This window comes from Castor canadensis, chromosome 13 (genome assembly GCF_047511655.1).
Source record: "Castor canadensis chromosome 13, mCasCan1.hap1v2, whole genome shotgun sequence".
NCBI lineage: Eukaryota > Metazoa > Chordata > Mammalia > Rodentia > Castoridae > Castor > Castor canadensis.
This window is the reverse complement of record NC_133398.1, coordinates 51,730,939-51,750,401: the sequence shown is the minus strand read 5'-3', so window position 1 is coordinate 51,750,401 and position 19,463 is coordinate 51,730,939. Positions and strand designations below refer to the sequence as shown.

Sequence of the window (19,463 nt, the reverse complement as noted above, 5' to 3'; positions counted from 1 at the left end):
GTAGTGTATTAACTGCTTTCACACACTAACCTATTTAACGGAAACTGACTTAGTAGTTTTCACAATAAGCCTACCAAGTGGTTCCTATTATGATCTCCATTTTACAAAGTTTGAAATTAAGGAACAAAAAAGGTTTATCAAATATCACTGGTGGTACTGGGATTTAAAACATAAGCTGTGTGACACCAACTTCCTTATTATTGACCTGCTACCTGGATAAGGGATCCTTCAAAAACACACAGCATACCAATCATGGCCATCCATCCGTTTTCCCCTTTTTCACACAAAGAATTTAAGAATTAGACCAAAAAGAGCCATATGAATTAATAAGTTAAGCTCCTTAATCCATCTTAATAGTACTGATTTTTATTTTTCTATAAGCTTGAATCTACCTTAATTATGGAATGGCTTCTTTAAAAACATTCTTCTTTTTAACTTTTAATGAACCTGTCCTAAGGCAAGACATATTCTTTATGGACATAAAATTTTTTCTAGAATTTAATTCTTAAATTCTTTTGACTTTTTTTTTTTTTTTGGCAGTACTTGGGTTTACACTCAGGGTCTCCTGCTTGCTAGCGGCACTACTTGAGTTACATCCCCAGCCCTTTTTGCTTTATTTTTTAGGTAGGGTTTTGCATTTGCCTGGTGCTGCCTGGGATGGAGAGTCTCCTACCTCTGCGTACTGACTGCTGGGACCACAGGCATGTACCACTCTGCCTGGGCTTGTTTTTATGATAGGGTCTCAGTAACTTTGCCTGGACTGGCCTGGAAGCATGATCCAGGAAGTATCTCTGCCTCCTGTATTCTGGCTTCTTTTTGGATCTTTTGTGTTTCCAAAGTCCATGATCCCACAGCTATATCGAAAAATTTCCTGCTACCCCACTCCCCCACAAATGAACATAAATCTGGTTCATGTTCAAATAAAGACACTGGAATGGACATTAGAGAAATCAGACTATCTAATCATACTTACAGAGAGGCTGACATGCTCAGCTCCAGGACAATGGGGATGTGCCCCTGAAGTTGGGCATCTCCATGCCACCAAATCACATACTGGCCAAGGGAGGCTCTGGGCTCTGGAATGAGTTCCACAATCCAGTTGCCTACTATTCCTTCTGCCCTGTCCACAGGTGGGATGCCAGGTAAAACATCACAGACAGGTGATGTTTACCACTGAGTAAATGGAATTTTAGCCCTCTCTTATCGTGGACCATGATGTATGTGGCACCACTTTTGTCAATTTTCTTGTTATGACACCGACACTGAAAGAATTTAATCAACATAGCAACAAGGAAAGAGTCTATCACCAAAAGACTCATAAGGAAAGCACAATTGTTGGATTTTATACCCAAACACTACCTAAAAGCCTTTAGATGCTTTCTCTGTCATACTGTACACGGCACATTACAAAACCACTGTTGCAATCACTGGATGTGTGACCCCAAAAATGTCACAAATCATTTTGAAAAGTTATGACATACTATAAGGAATTACAAGTCTAACTCTTTGCAGAAGATCTTTCAAAGTATTGCTTTGGATAAATATACCAAGTATGGATTTTACTAAGAGAAAGCCATACTTTACAAATCATATGTAAAAGAGAAGGAACAAGAGACAAACAGAGAATAAACAGAATTATCCAAGGAGAAAGCCCATCTGAGATAGTTACATATAGAAAGGACTTTCAATAGTGGTCTTTATTTGTTTTGGTGGTACTAGTGTTTGAACTCTGGGCCTTGTGCTTACTAGGCAGGTGCTCTACTACTTGAGTCACGGCCCCATCCCTTTTTGGTTTAGTTATTTTTCAGATAGGATCTCATTTCTGCTCAGACTGCATAGCTGGGATTACAGAGGCATGCACTATCACACCTATCTTGTTCTTTGAGATAGGGTCTTGCTAGCTTTTTGTCCAGACAGGCCTCAAACTATAATCCTCCTATCATCATTTCCCAAGTAGCCAGGATTGCAGATGTGAGCCACTGTGTGTAGCCTCAGTAGTGCGTTATGAATACCATTGGTATTTTCAAAGAGCAAACTTTCTAATGAAATGCCTTTCAATGTTTTGACCATTATAAGAAACACATGTACCTCTATGAAATAAAATTTTCACAAACCATTGCTTACTCATACTAATTACAGTGCATGCTGGTAATGACATGCTGGATAGATTTCATAGTTCACCAGTGACTCATAGCCCACAGTTTGAAAACCTTTGTTCTAGAAGAATCATAACATACTAGAATATAGAAAGACAAAGTTGTTAAACTTGACAATTTTAATAGGTTAGTTATATTTCAATAGCATTTCAGGGTGATCTGAAACAAAAGTCAAACACACAAAAAAGTTCCAACTAAAATCTGCATTAAGAATAAGTTCCAAATTAAGAGAAGAGGTACAGAGCAAACAATTTTAAAAATAGGGACGTGCACTTGTTAGGCAGGGACTCAAAAATAAATACTTCAGATATTGCAACAAACCAATTCAGGTCTCATTTCCATGTCACAAACTATAACTGCTGAGCCTTTAGCAAACAATAGAACAAATGACAAATTACTCAATGTCTAGTATTTTATGTGCCACTCTGCTCCTATCTGATCTTCTCTTAGAACTGCAAAGTTAGCTGTAAAGAATGGGGTGAAGAGGTGGTCTCTGAACCACTGGGGACTGGCATGGTGACTGGACTCTGGTTGAAGAGTCAAGAACAGGGAAAGGCCTCTTACCCTTTGCCACCATTTAAACTAGGATGGTCTGTGAGCAACACCATGAAATAGAAAGAAAGAGAAGAATTCTAAAATTTCCACCCAGATATCTTTCCTTGCCATTGTCTAGAAATACCGACAAGCTAAAGTAAATGGATTATTGGGACTAACAGTTACTGATAAAGAACTGAAAAAGACCGAAACTTGAGAAAAAGAAAAAGCTTCACAGTAAGTGATGCTGCTTCTTCAGAAATAGAACAGAATACCCTCTGACTAACATTCCTATCACTGGATGAGTAAGATTTCTTACACTGGTAAGAGGTCAAAATAGATATCCCGAGAATCCCTTCTAACACTAAAAATCTGTAATTATAATTTTTAATCCCTATATCAAATAACATTTGAGGAGGAAGGAGATTAGATGGTCTGATACTTCCTTAGCTATCTAAAGAGGACAATCCTGCCCATCAACAAGCATAGAGATGATTATGTACTCCCCCTTGCCAAACTATTGGCCACACAATGAAGAAGAAAATTAATACCTCATTTTCAAAATGAAAATAGTTTCATAGGTACACACAAATGTCAAAAATTTTAAATTATATGTGGTAAATACATGTAGTACATTGTTAAATCAAATTGCCTTCCTAAATCTGTTTTAAAATACTATTACCAGTTTCCATCTTTGTAAAAATTACTTCATTAATTAACAATCAACATCAAAGCTGTACCCCAATATTTTCTCTTTTAAACTTATTTTCCCCTTGCATTCAAGTTTTATTGTATTCCTCTCATTTTCCTAAACCAGCAGTCATTGAAAAGCATAACACTAAAGTTTTAATGGGCACAGAAATTTTCTGCTGCTATTCAAATGACCCATTATTATACAGTGGAATGTGTCTTTTCCTTTGAAACTTAAAAGACAACATAGAATAGTCTATAGATTCCTTAATGACTTAATTTCCTTCTTCCCATCAGTTAAGAGAATTCGCACTTAGACCACACCTACCACCATTCTACCTTTGTAGAGATCAGCATTCATTTTTCTTTCCTCATTCCTTACCAGAAAGCTATCTGAAATAACCTCTGAAAACTACTAAGGCAAAGGAGGAAAGCCGTAATTCTACTCACGTCAGATTTAGAGGACATGTTCTCCTCCACGTCTGAATCATTGGGATCCACAACGTCATCAAACGGTGGCAAAGTTGATTTCTTCTTCTCTGATGCTTCACTTTCAATTTTGACCTTTCCCATCTTGACATGAGACTTATCTTTTATCTGTTTTTTGTCAGCAGAACAAGTGAGTATCAGTGGTGGTGCATTAGAAAAACTTTTAAATAAAGCCTCTGAGCTACTCTTTTTCCTTTTTTTGGCTGAGAGTTCTTCAGAATCTGAAATGGGGGGCCTTTTACTGGGAGCCTTCTTATCTTGCTGCCCACTGGTGATGGTAAGCAAGTTACTGTCTGGTTTTGGCTCTTTTGACATGGGTTTAGGTTCCTTGAAGGCCATCTTAGGAACTATTTTCTCTTCTTTCAGTGGTTTATTTTCTTTGGGTTTCTTAGAGGATTCTTTGGAAGATTTGTTGTGATCCCTGGAAGGTTCTTTGAAGGCACTTTTATGTTCTCTGGAGTCTTTAGAAGGTTTTTCCTTGTGCTCCTTCATTAATTTGTGAGGCTTTGAAAAACTGGTACTGCTGCTGCTGCTACTGCTGCTGCTGCTGCTGCTGCTGCTACTACTGCTGCTGCTGCTGCTGCTGCTGCTACTGCTGCTGCTGCTGCTGCTGCTGCTACTGCTGCTGCTGCTGCTGCTGCTGGTATGAATACTCCTATTAGGGTCCTGCAGAAAGGAGAAGAAAAGGAAACTCTCAAAACTGTATGGCAACCAATAATGCAAAGACAATTTCCTTGAATTTGATTTACATAAAACAACCCTTCTTTGATTGCTCTCAAGCTACCTCTAAAATACCAAGAATATTTTAATATGAACCAACCAGTATGGTGTAACAAGTGGGATAGTGTATACAAGAAACATAGGGAGAGAAAGTTACTACGATCAAAAGAATTTAATGAGGCAAGCTGTCTTCTTATTGGAAGCATGGAGTTTTAAAGCATTTTAATTCAACAAATATTAGCTACCTGCTTGTTCTAGAAAATACAAAGACGGGTAACACATGGCCCTCACTTTTAATAACTATGGCATACCTATGATCGTTGACTGTTGGAAGAGTTACCTATAAAGTGCTATGACAACCTCAAAAGAAAGGGAGTACTGAGTTTTATTGGGAGCATGGGGAGAAGAATAATTCATAAGTTTATAGAAAAGTAACACATGAATTTGGTCCTAGAGGATAAGCAGGTAATTACTAAAAAGAGAAGATGAAATGATACTTTGGAGATCAGAGACCAGAATAAACTGAAACAACAGGGAGCGAAGCACAGTTTGTACTTGGGGAGCAGCTTAAAGCTATGACACAAGATTGAGAAGAAAGAAAGAAAACAGTCCAGGCTCACACAATGAAGCCAAGTTATTTTATACTGTAAATGACTTTGCAATGTAAAGAATCACAACACCTCCCCCCCACTACCAAAAGAAGAAATAAAATAATTCTGAATTTTGAAAAAACATAATTTTTACTCTGCCCCCAAAATTTCATCAGTTAAAGAATATATCTCCATCCCACTAGGAAAAAAGTAAAAAGAAATCTAAAAGAACAAAGATTTCCTCTAACCATAAAATGGACTGGAGTCTTAAGCAATTACTATTGTACAATCACAAGAAAACAGGCAATTGCTCCTATTTAAACAGGAGCCAGACAAGACAAGGGGGTCCTACTTGTCTCTAAAATTAACAATCTCCTACAACTGGATATGTGGGGGTGGGAGGAAGTATGCATATATGTTCATGGATGCAAAACAGAAAGTAATCTGAAAATGGTAAGTTATTGTTCTGTGATAGTGGGAATATGTAATTTTGTTTCTTACAAAATCATCTGTCTTAACAATAAAAGGATATATTCCATTTATCCAAACCAAACAGATCCTCATAAAACATCTTCATCTGAGATTTTAAAACATAATGTTAAAGATAGAATTCATATTAGTGAAACTTCATTATTTCATAAATTCTATTATAAGACATTTCCTGGAATGTTAAGCAATACTATGAATAATTAAAATAAATACAATGGACGAACTAAATTAAGGAAGAACATTTTCAAATCTAATATTCTTGAGTTTGTTTTTAATTGGCTTATTGACTCACTGAATTTTGGCAACTTGTAATTAGTACTCTAATTACGGCTCTAGAATACCCAAGCATTGCTGTTTAACATTCAACCTACGTGGAGTATGGAGTATTATACATATTTTAATAAATGTAACTTTTAAAGACATATTCTTAAACTACCAAAATATTTCTAATCTTAGGCTTTAAAAAACAGCACCATTCCTGCACAGGGTGGTGGGACTTCTACAGGAGTCTTTCCATGATTTATTTTTAAATAGAATAATCTGGAATTCTTAACACAAAGCACCCAGTGGTATCTGATACAGATTCTTATGTCCTAGAATGTTTAATTCTTATCTTAATTACATGTATATAATACTAGGTATGAAACTTCTGAAACGTAAGTTTTTATAACTTTTTACTCCCCTATGATGGTCTGGGTAGTCAGTGTAACTTTTTATTTTTTTATGTACTAGGGATTGAACTCAGGTCTACTTCACCACTTTAGTCACACTCCCTGCCCTTTTTGCTTTATTTTTCAGACTGAGTCTCTTACTGACTTTGCCAGGCTAGCTTTCAACTGTGATTTTCCTGTCTCTACCTCTTGAACAGCTTGGATGTACCAACCACATCTGGCTAGTGTTACCTTTTTAAATACTCAACAAACACAAGTAAGTGGCCTCACCATTTTTGTTCTTCCTCCCTTTGTAATTACTACCTTAAAAAACCTTCTTTAAGGTAAGAAAGCTCAATGTTAAGAGGACAAACATGTTTTATAAAAATGTCTAAAATAAATAAAATTTAGAAAACTACAAGAAGAGAGAATGGTTTCTATTATACAGGGCAGCATTTTCTGCAGCCTGGGCAGGTACTAAATGATAAAGTTTAAATATATGTCACCAGACTCCATATTCATACACACAATAAACGTAGAGCAGTAGCTTACATTGGCTTAGACACACAGTCAGGCATTAAATTGCTACTGGCACAGAATAAATGCTTTCACTGTTTCTCAGCTTATCTACCATACACACATACATACATACATTATATTTATCTATATACATATATATACACACACACATGTACACACATATACACACACATACATGGGATCTAGTTGAATGGCTTTTTAAATTTTTTACTGAACCATTAAATCCAACATTAAGTGCCACTGAGCAGCACAGACTAATTACCATTCAATGTGAAGTTTACACATGTTGTATATTAAAATTCTTTTTGCCTGAGGCTGATTAGGACAAATTAAATATCAAGCAATCCAGCCAAAGACAGCATGTGTGCATAATTCAAATCTCAAATATTTAAAGCAAATGACTGTTCAAACATAAATACACATATATTTGCACTAACTTTATAACCTATGAATATAAGGTACAGCATTTTCTTTCATGCATTCAATTCTACTGAGTACTTCCTTGTTTTGATTTTTGGGAACAGAATCGTTCTCTTCAATGTATAATCTCTAATACTACTTGTCAGCAACTCTAGTAGGTGGCTTAAGAAAGGAGAGGTGGTAACTGCAGGCCAGTAAGGTTTTCTGACTGTACATGGCTTCCAATTTCCATGTTATCTCCTTTTCTTTCCACTGATAACTCAAGCTGATTCCTGTTTCTTTCTTCCAACTTTCTTCTGTCCTACTTTAACTGGCTTTTGTGTTGTGTAAGATTTTCAGAACAGTCACATTTTCTTCAATGAAACTTGCATATGAACAGGTAAACTCTCCCCAAAGTTTTCTTTCTCAAAACCAATAAACTTTCCTAAAAATAATTTATTTGTCCAAATAACATTTGAGAAGAACACTTCTAAAGTATTATGGTATAGTTAAGGGTTTATGCATATGAAGGGGTACAGAAAATAATGACAGCAAAAATAAACTTCCAAAATAAAAATCTCTTCTGTAATGTCACTAAACATGTGACAAATGGCACAGAGAGATGACATACTACTTGAGGCTACAAATTAAACATAAAAATTCAGGATTCTGGGTGAAAAAAAGTTTTGGATTTGATTTACCTTCCCCACTTCAACATAAGACCCATTCATCTTCAACTCCATTCATTTCTCTAATACCAGTTAGCTCTAGAGCCAGAAAGCAGTGGACACAAGAGAAAGGGCTGGTGCAGAACTTGCTATGACTCCAAGCCAGACCCAGAGGAAGACTGCATGCAACAACTGTGCAGTGTGGTCAGCCTCTCTAGCCCCTAAGGCACTCATTGGGATAGTCTACTTTACTCTTGGAGCTGGGAAATACAAGGCAACGGGAAGAAAAGGCCTGCACCTTTCGTCACTTATAGGACCTCAATACCTAAGGTCCCCTAGCAGCTTAACCTGAGCCCCAAATCATCCGTACATAACAATATTTCTAACAATTCATGCCATAAATGACATACCTAAGGGTGCAAAGAAGGAGGGGACAGACCAAATAGATCTTTTGGAGGAGACAGGAGAAATAATGACATCAAAAACACTATGACTACTTTAAGGAAAATCAAGTCAAATCTGAAAAATAGTTTCTAGAACGAAATTCATGATGTTATAATTATGCATGTATGAAATACCAAGGTGAAACCCTTGAACAATTGAAAGACAAGAAGCTAAAACAAGTCCTTTTAGGGGAGGAAGGATACCACTGTGGGGGAGTGGTTAAATGAAGAGGGTGAAGAATGGTGAATAAGGTTCAATCTTTTGTATGTATGTATAATAGTTAAACTATGAAATTTGTTAAAATTTTTCTAAGAAGGGATGAGGGCAAATAATGGAAGGGGTGGATCTAATTAAGATACATCATAAGTACATATGTAAATCTCACAATGAAACCCACCGTATAACTAAAACATGCTAATAAAAAAAATTCTGAAGCTGAATAATTCACTAGAAAAAGGAGAGAATAAAACTACTCATGGTATCAGAGAAGAAATCAAAAGAAACCTTAAAAATAGTATAAGAATGAAAGAGAGGAAAATTATAATGGGAAAAGAGGATTTGACACATTGAGGCAGCCTAATGTATCAGCAACAGTTTTAGAACAGTCTACAGAGGGAGAAATAGAAAAGATAGAAAAGGAAATCATGGAAGAAAATTTCTGAAGAACTAAAGGAAGGACTGAATTGCAAATTCACAGTGTTCTCTCTAAGAGCCAGATGAAACAAATGACAAAGGACGCACAACCCAGATAGTTGCACTAAAACTGCTAAACTTTAAGGATAAAAAGAAAAACGTGGCAAGTTACTAGAAACAATAAGTACTTAAACCTGTAACACTGGAATCTAAAACAAATAACAAGCATATCTAGATGGCTGAGAGAAAAAGTACAATTATCCACAGGGGATCTGTTCCAAGACCCAGTCCATGCCTGAAACCTTGGATTGTACTGAAGCCTGTGTGTATTACCGTTTTCCTATACATACACACCTATGATAAAGTTTAGTTTATAAATTAGACATAGTAAGAAAGTAATAACAATAACTGGTGATAAAACAGAACAATTGTAACATTTACTTAAAAGTTAAGAATCATTTATTTCTGGAATTTTCCATTCATTATTTCTGGACCACAGTTGATTCACAGGTAACTGAAATCACAGAAAACATAACTGTGGATGGGGAGAGGGGGAGCACTGTACAACCCAAACATCCTACACATTGTCAGTGTGAAAGAAGTATGTGCCAACATTTAAGATTCACAGAGCATATTGCCCAATGCCCCAGCACAGGAAAGGACTTTAAAGGGGATTCTCACCAAACAATAACCAAATCAGAAAAAGGGATCCTTTATTGTGAGGAAAGATGGAGAGGGGGAAAAAAAAGTGCAATGTATCTTGCATTAAGTTAAATCTAAATAGATAATAAATTATAGGAACTACAAGTGTTGAATTCCTGACATGGAAAAGCCTAACAGAAATCTGGACCTACAAAACTAAACTATCTCTTTGAATAGCAGAGGACAGTGCCAACATGAGGAAAATGTGGGCATCTTTTTGTGTTAAAGTGGAAGAAAAACTGGATTATGAGTCATTGAAAGGGAAGAGAAAGTACAGAAAATTGTCACATCAACAAAAGAATCATGGGAATGATCATCCACTGAAAACTACACACAGAATTAGGAACAATGGAAAGTGATGTATGTAAAAATGCGTAAGGTAAGAGAGTAACAAAAACAGGCATCACATGGAATAGATTTTTAGAGCTGCATTCTCCTGTCCCATTGAAAGACAGTGTCAGGCTGAGCTAAAAACAATGAAGATCAAATTCAGACTGCAAGAAACCTTGAAATCAAATGATTGGGAAAAGTTTAAAACAAAGGGATGGGCCAAGAAATATCAGCTAAGTGCCACAAAGAAAGCATTAATTTCAGACAATATGGAACTGAAGGTTAAGGGCAACAAAGAGCATAAACAACAATAAAAGACTAAGTTATATAAAGCAAAGCGTATGTAGTATTTAAGAAAAGCTTAAAAATATTTCATTTAAATAAGAAATCAACACATCTTTTAGTAAGTGAAAGTCCTGAGTTCAAACCCTAGTACAGGAAAAAAAAATCACCAAAAGGTATTATAAAATTTTTAAATACTCCTTTCAAAATGTATGATAAATCTATCATATCTATCATATATTGGCTGGTCACATCTTAATAAAAGGAGAAAAATAAAAACAAAACAATGAAAAGAGCATTTCATATAAAAGAATCTAAGGGCACAGAAAACATGCTCAAAGGAAAATCTGTAGTCTTTATTGTAATATTTAAAAAGGGAAAGAGGAGAAATAAGGAGAGAAGTGAAACAAGTACAAAAATACACTTAGTACTCAGTGTAAGAAACTAGGAAAAGATAGACAAAATATGCAAATAATATAACAGCACATGTAATGAAGACAGTGAGAGAAACAAATTTCACAATTTATGCTTCAACTGTGTGTCTAATTGCCTTAAATGTATATTTAATGTTTAAATACCAACGAGAAATTTATCAAGTATAATTCTGACTTAGAAGAGATAAACAATCTACTTTTCTACATCAACCAAATATGGTGAAGTTTCTTGAATTTAAAATTTCTTTGATTTAAATCCTGATCTGCTATAAAAGGAACACATTAATGAGCAAATAGCAATTTATACATAGTTCAAAAGAAGTAGATAAACACCAAAAGAAACAGACAAATGGTTCAAAGTTGAGAAGGAAAAGGAGATGTACAGTGTGTGTTGGGAGGAAAAGAGGAGAAAAATAAACTCTTTATAATGTCTGTAGGCTCTTAACACCACTTGACTTTAAACTATTAATGCTTTATTAAAAACTAGTATTATGAGACACTAACATTGTAAAGCAGAAAATACTTCAACACTTGGTAGGGATAAATAGATCCATAATTTAACATTTATCAGCCAATGGGAGGGGAATAAAAAGAACATGGCACAACTAGAAGAGAGACACGGCACTTAAAAACTGTACTGGGAGTCTTTGATTCAATCTCAGACTCATCAGCCAGGACATAAAAAGAACATTTATATACACACAAGTAAAGAAAAGAAAGGTCTGTTGGTATGGGAATGCAGTGCTTTCCAGGGTTTTCTTATTTTGATACTTTTTGGTGCGACATTCAACCAGAAAGTTAGAGGAAAATCTTTAGGAAAAGAAATAAGCAAATAAAACCTTTTCTAGACTAGACCAGGGAAAAGCAGCAGGCAGCTTTATAAAATTCCTTAAATTCCTCAATTTCCCTGGATTTGTACAATAATGAACCAGCATAGCTCTAACCACACCAACAGAAATACAGACAACTTTGTATTTTACACAAATGATGTAAGATGCTACAATCGTCCACCAGTTCAGCATGAACCAACATGTAACGTGAAAGAGGATCAAAAGATGATGTTGACCTCTGAGGGAGAGAATCTGGATATGAACAGCAGATTTCCCTTAGCCACACCTGGCTATGAGTTCTGCCAAGCCTTTATTGGATAGGCTGGCCTTATAACAGCTATGGAGAGCAGTTACATCTGGGAAGTCAAAAGTCTTGTGAAGTAGCTATTATTAACTCTATAAGGAGAGTTTGAGGCACAAACACTAACGTGCCCAAAGATATCTATCTATCTATCTATCTATCTATCTATCTATCTATCTATCTGTCTGTCTGTCTGTCTGTCTATCTATCTATCTATCTATCTATATCAATTATCTATCTAGTGCTAGAACCGAGATTCAAGTCCAGGTAGCCTGTTTCATATCTGTTGTCTAACACTGTAATTCTGTGGACTCTCAGTAAAGTCAACTGGTTAAAAACAACATAGAGCCTGAGCAGGAATGAAAGAAGAGTGGATAGAATAGAGAGGAACTCAGTGACTTTAAGGAATAAAAACATCAACCATGCCTGTGGTCTAGGCAGAACTACATAAATGAAGTTCTAGTTAGTTCCAGTAGAGGGGGTAGAACATACTAATTTCTGTTGGGGTAGTGGCAAATAATTTTGAGGATCCTTCTTAATACATTTCAAGTGGGTTAAATTTTGAGTCTTCTGCTATCAAGCAAATATTTTAAAGTTGATAGATAATTGGAAGAGCTATGTTTAGAGGACTTATGTAATATTAGAAAATCACTCTTACAAAAATGTCCTGGCAGAGCACAGATATCGCCAATGATTTCAAAGTGTATCAGAAAACTGTAAGATACTTCCCACCTTACAAATAAATGTTTTAAAAATCTATATAAAAGTCTGGTACATTATATAATTTGAAACAACAAAAAACACTAGACTCAAATACCAAATGTCCCCTCCAAAAAGAGTGTGATGGGGGAGGCCACTGTATAAAAAACTAGATGGTCCCATAAGGGTGCCTAGAAAAGGTGATTAGAAAGAAAGGAAATGTGAGAGATTAAGCACAAAAACAAAGTTATGATAAAGAAAAGCACAATTTTTAAAGTTGCAAAAATAAATGACTATACAACAAAGAAAATATAACACAAACATCTTAGCTGTGAATAAATATTTTACAGTCATAATAATAAATAATGCTTACTGATTTGCAACCCTTATAAATTAATGTAATCAACTTGCTATGAATTTAAATTTCCTTGTCAATATTATCATAGTATTACCTAAACCATTAATGTCAACTTGATGATTAAATAAGTTTAATATATGGTAAAGCATGTGTGTGTGTCTGTGTATGCATAGGTTAAGTATACATAACCCAAAAATCTTAAATCCAAATGCTAGGAGACTTTTTGACCACTTCTATGAGGTTACTTGAGCACTAACATGACATCCCAAGTGGAAAATTATACCCTTGACCTTATGTAATGAGTTGCACTCAAAATGAGGGAGCATGAAAATATTGTATGAAATTATCTTCAGGCTATGTGTATAAGGTATATGTGAAACACACATTTCATGTTTAGGCTTGGGTCTAATCTCTATGACATTTCATTAATTATATGAACATAGTCTAAAATATTAAAAATCTAAAAACACTTCTGGTCTCCAGCACTTCAGAAAAGAAATATTCAACCTTTATTATAAAGAATATATAAAACATGCAAAGTGCCTGGCACATAGCAGGAGCTATATAAGTACTTGTGGTGACTAGAACCACTACTACTACTACAGATGAACAGCAAAGATTTAACACTTTTATGACACAATACAATGTTATCAACCTTGAAAATGTAAAGTGGTTGGTTGACAGACGTGAAAGAAAGAAAATGGAAAGAAACTTTAAGATACCAAGAACTTACCAAAGCTGAGAAGTAAGAGACAACGCAGTTGGTGAAATAAGGAAATGATCCCTACATTCAACATTTAGAATATTACAAATGTATTCAAGAGAATTAAAAGCAGGAGGAAAAGGAGATGGAACAAATGGGTAGATTCTCATTAAGAGACAGCAGCAAAAAAATACTGTATGGGAACTTTGGGCAATCTTAAGATTTCACAACAGTTACAGTGGCTCCTTCCCTGAGCAGGAAGGAGTTGGGAAGGATTAGGAGTTTTATTCATTGTTAAACATTTTCCTTTGCATTTGATTCTTTTGAACCATGTAATGAGCATCATTTCAGGTTAAATTTTGTCAACCTTCCAAATTCACTTTTATATTTTTCCTCTGTCATGTACCCCTATGCAATTGAGGTTTTTGGTAATAAATTTTGCATCATAAAAATAAACTCTTCAATTATGTGACTGGTATTTTGCTATATTTTAAAAACATTTTGATTTTCCTTCTTCTGTGGTTTGAATGTTATCTTACTTTTCTTGAGCAAATTACAGTTAGCACTCAGTTAACAGATGTAGCTTGATACCTAGATTGCACTGAGAGGTTTTTATATTCTACCAGTAACAGAAGATGAAAATAAACCTTTAAGTTATAGTTGGGAAATGGAAACAAATGAAAAAAAGTATTGCCTCTCAAAAGTAAAGAGACTAAGTAGTTAAAATTTCATTTCCCTAGTCTTTTGTTCATTCAAAAATCACTAAAAGTAAAGTGGAAAATATTTTCCTTAATACTGAAAACACTTAAGTGTTGTATCTCAATTTAAATCTGAAGCTTAAATGTAAACTATCAATTGAAAAATATATTCAATATTTTACAAATTAATATTACAAATAGACAAAATTTTAAAACATCTTTTTTCCTTGAATGACTACCTTCTGGATGTTTTATGTACTATAAAATACATTTGTTTTTGAATCCAATCTCGCTTAAGACCCTCCTATTTATAGAGGACTCTGAACTGCTATGGTTTAAGCACTAAGTCATAATTAAGTACAACAGTAAGTGATGTTTAGAAGACTGCAGTTTCAAGCAAACTTCTGTTTATCTTTGTGGTTGGAAACTAGAAATTCAAAGCAATAATTAGATCACTTCTCTTTCTAGGTTTACGTATATTTAGCTTGGTACAATTTCCGTTTTCTTAAATAAGCTTTAAAATATATTGGTAATATCATTACAGCCTGCTCTTTTAGTATCAACTAGAATTCTCACAATGAAGCTTGATAAGCAATTGTTACTTACAGAGAATAATCAATCCCTAGTGCATACTATTAATCACAATGTAGTGGCTGGAAGTATAGGCTGAAAAATGCATAAAAATTTAATGGAGGCCAGGCATGGTAGGTCATGCCTATAATCCCAGCTACTCAGGAGCCAGAAATCAGTAAGAATGAAGTTTGAGGCCAGCTTGAACAAGTTAGCAAGAGGCCATCTCAACAAGTAAGCTGGGCATGATGGCACATGACTGTGGTCCCAGCTACACGGGAGGCTTGGGTAAGAGGATCACTGAGGACAGCCAAGACAAAAAACTGAAGACCCTATCTGAAAAATAACTAAAGCTAAAAGGCTACAGACATAGCTCAAGTGGTAGACTATTTGTCTAGCAGGTACAAGGCTCCCAGATCAAACCTCAGTACCATCCAGTACCAGAAAAAAATTCAATGAGGGTATTAGTAGTAGAGTAAGTAAGTAGTAGAGTGCCTGTCCAGCAAGCATGATGCCCTTAGTCAAACCCCGATGGGGGTGGGGAAGGAGAGAGGGAGGAAGGCAAATACAATCATAGTTATGCGATCTTCTTCTGTCAACACTTATTTAATACATATTTATTGAGTCCTCAGCATATGGAAAGGACTGTGATGAAACCGGCAGACGTGCTATGGCTTCAGGGTAAACAACCATCCTAATTAGGGCAATACGGCACACACTATGTGAGCTTTCACTACAATGTAGCTAGATACCAAATAATCACAATAAAACTCTTCATTGCTATGCTTAGTAAAAAAAGAAGGGGGAAAGACTGTAAGAATCAAGAGTATGTGAAAGAGAAAGTAAAAGAGAAATGAGATAGGAGAAATTAAAATGTGAACTGCAATCTATAATCAAGCATGAAAAATGAGGTTGTCCAAAGGGGATATAAAAACCTATTTCTCAGCCAGGTGTTGTGGTCCACATTGTAGCTGTAGCTACTTAGGAGACTGAAATTGGCAGGATCAAGGCTCCTGGCCAGCCTGGACAGGGAGTTTGTGAGACCTCATCTCAAACTAATAGCTGAGCAAGTAGCACATATCTGTCATCCCAAGCTACAAGGAAAGTTAAAATTCAGAGGATCCAGATCAGCCTGGGCAAAAAAAAAAAAAAAGGCCCAACCTCCATAATAACCAGAGCAAAAAGGGGATTGGAGATGTTGTTCAAGTGGCAGATCACCTGCATAGCAAATACAAAGCTCTGAGTTCAAACCCCAGTACCACCAAAAAAGAAAAAGGAAAAAATCCCTATGTTCTCATGATCCACAGAGACAATAAGTATAATGTAAAAATAATAATATATACAAAAGGTAAAAGGAATTTACATCTAGACACATTATATAAAAACTGAAGAACAAAGATGGATTATAAAGCATTAAGAGAAAAGAGATCAATTTAAAAAAAGAACAGGTATCTAGTGGTGTGCTGGAGCTGGGTGGTAGAAGCTTTACTAGAGCCAACTGCTAAATTTTCAGGTATTCTGTTAGTCAGTGTTCAAACCATAAAAGCATTGTGTAAAGAAAAACATAGGCCAAGCATAATGGTTTACATCTGTAATCCCAGCTACTCATGAAGTGGAGGTTGGGAAGATCATGGTTTAAGGCCAGCTGGCACAAAATATTAGATAAGTTCCATCTTAACAACAGGCTTGGCATGGTGGAGCACACCTGTACTTTCAGCTACACACGAAGCATGGGTAGGAGTACTATGGGCCAGGCCTGCCTCTCAGCAAAAACACAAGTGCTATCTGAAAAATAACAAAGCAAAAAGGGCTGGGGGTGTGGCTCCAGGGGGTTAAGCATCTGCCAAGTAAACATGACGCCTTGAGTTCAAATTCCAGTACTGCCAAAAAATAAAAAGATATATACACATTAAATAAGGCTATTACATAAAGTTAAAAGTAGAGAAGTACTAAGAGTAGTTCACTGAAACTGATCACTTTCTAATGATTTAACTACATCTCATTATGATCTGTGCTCTTGAGGTATCTGCATCTTTCTTATCAAGATGGCAGAAATATTTCACAATTGTATGTTCTTCCCAACTCTGCAAATATTAAATGGTGAGAGTATTTATACCATGGAAATCAGCAAACATTAAGTCTAGATTTTCCCCCAGAGAAGTAGTTGGCCACCATTTACTATCATAGCTCTAAATCAAATCTGATGCCACACTTGACAATAGATGAATATTTTCAAAGCATTGAAAGGAATTAGGTGACAATCTAGAATTCTACAACCAGAAAAACCACTTTTCATAGTGGGAGCAGCAGCAGTTGAAACTTTTACAGATCAACAAGTGAGTTTACCAAGAGGAAATTTTCAGTAAAGGAAAAGTAAGACATATGATAAGCACTTATGTAAACATCACAATGTATCCCCCTGTACAACTACTATACACTAATAAAACAGTAAAAAAGGAAATTATGTTGATATAATCAAACTAAATTTTAAAACTTTTGCATTATGTATTTTTCAAAAAAAGCGTACCTTGGAATTTTAAAAATACACTTCTAAATAACTTACAAGTTAAAGAAGAAGTTAAAATGGAAAATTTTAACTTCATTGTAAGAAAAAATATTATACATCCATATTCATGGAATGTAGATAAAATAGTATCTGGAGAAGAAATTTTAGCCTCAAATGCTTATATATGAAAAACTGGTGACTAACAAATTTAGGAAAACAATGACATAATCAACTCAGGTAAAAAGAAAGACTGTATGGAAGGGAGGGGTATGGAGCTCAGCAGTGCAAAAGAAAAAAAGAAAGTGTAAAAATTAACGCAATAATTTCTAATAAAAGAAAATACTCAGCAAAGTCTAATGAAAAGAACTAACAATATTTGCAATCTTCTATAAAATGATTGTAAGATAGGGAGAAAAGCGCAAATACACATTAGGAAAGAAAAAAGACAATTCCATCTCTAAGCACAGCTTAAGTAAATCAGGAAAAGATATTAGAAGTCATTTTACACCAACAAAATTTAAAAGTAAATACTTAAGGAAATACTAGTTTATCAACCCCACCCTCCCCCCAACCAAAAAAAAGAGAAATCAGAAAGGTTACTTTGTTTTGTTGTTGTTTGGTTTGTTTTAAGACAGGGTTTCCCTATGTAGCCCATGCTAGCCTAGAACTCTTGTTCTTACCTCAGTCTCCCAGGTCCTAGGATTGTAATGACCACATGCCGAGCCCAGGAAAAGTACTTTGTAAGTATCTATCAATGTCTATTAAGTAATTTAAAATCTTCCTACAAAAACAACATCAAGCAAAATCTAGGAAGATACAGAAACTCTTTCAAAGCAACAATACCTGCCAAGACTAAGAGCACACCGACCAATCTAACAATAATATAGATGCAAAAGTTTTGAGCAAAATTATTAGCACAATTCATCCAACTGTAAGGGGAAAAAAGTCTTAATAAAGCAAGACTAAACTGGGTTGAAGCCAAGAATTCAAGAGTAGTTTAGCATGACAAAATTGCTTGTCAAGCACCACACTAACAGATTAAAGGAGAACAAAACCATCTGTTCATTGCAATAGATGCTGAAAAGTTATCTGATAAAAATCAAAATTCATCCATGAATTTTTAAAAGTAAAAACAAACAAAACTCTTTATAAAAGCAGGACTAGAAGATACATTTCTTAACTTGATGTGAACTGAAGTTCTCTAAAGAAGCCACACGTACATTAAAGATCCTGTACCTGCTTGACCTTGACTGACAAGATTACCATGTTTGTGGGGAGACTGAATGTTGACAATCCAGAACCAAAATGACCTTGACTGTCTTAGGCCCTTCAATAGCTAGTTTCCTTCACTTGTGTGTCTAACCTAACATTCTTGTTACTAACAGCTAAGCTTCTCAGTATGTACCATTAAGTCAGCAGACTGCTAGCTTCTACCAACCCTACAACTAAGAATGGTATAAGATAACTTATGAAACCTATAGAAGAGATTTCTCCCCTTTGCTGTAGTCCAACAACTGATGCCTTCCCACCCCCTTAAAAATGATTGGTAAATCCATTGATTTATGACTTTTGTTCTGTGATTAGAAAAGTTGATGCAACCTCTTTCATGGCTCGAAAATGTCTTTCAAGTTAAGTTAAATTCTTGTTCCAGAGTCATGACCACTCATATTTGGCTCAAAATAAATTATTTTCTTATTTCCTTTAAAGCAGACTCATTATTTTACATTGACATTGAGAAAAGGTAGCTACCAAAGTCCAATAAAAATGATTATTAAAATTAGCATTATTATTCCCTTTATTCTACTGATAAAGTATCAAAAAACACAGGGGAAAAAGGATAAATGTTGTTACTCAACAACAGGGAAGATAAATGTTGTTATTCACATGTGATATACCACTACAAAGAAACACAAACATCTATCCAGAAAAATTACTGGAATTAATAACTTTGGTAAAATGGGTAGAAGTGATATCAGCATGCTAACATAAACTGCATGCTTACATATCAGCAAAAAACAGGGAACATTTCATATTCTATTTATAATAGC

General features: G+C 35.2%; 1 protein-coding gene across 3 annotated transcripts in view; it reads right to left on the bottom strand.

Annotated features, from left to right (window-relative positions):
• Mllt3 (MLLT3 super elongation complex subunit) overlaps nucleotides 1–19,463 on the bottom strand; it is a 276,781-nt gene that overhangs the window by 71,491 nt on the left and 185,827 nt on the right. For all 3 annotated transcript variants that reach the window (XR_012440426.1, XM_020185764.2, XM_020185765.2), the window contains exon 5: nucleotides 3,831–4,535. Coding sequence is in view for 2 of the 3 variants with exons in the window: in XM_020185764.2 (XP_020041353.2) it covers nucleotides 3,831–4,535 (705 nt within the window). In the remaining variant the exon portion in view is untranslated. The remainder of the gene's footprint in view (nucleotides 1–3,830; nucleotides 4,536–19,463) is intronic.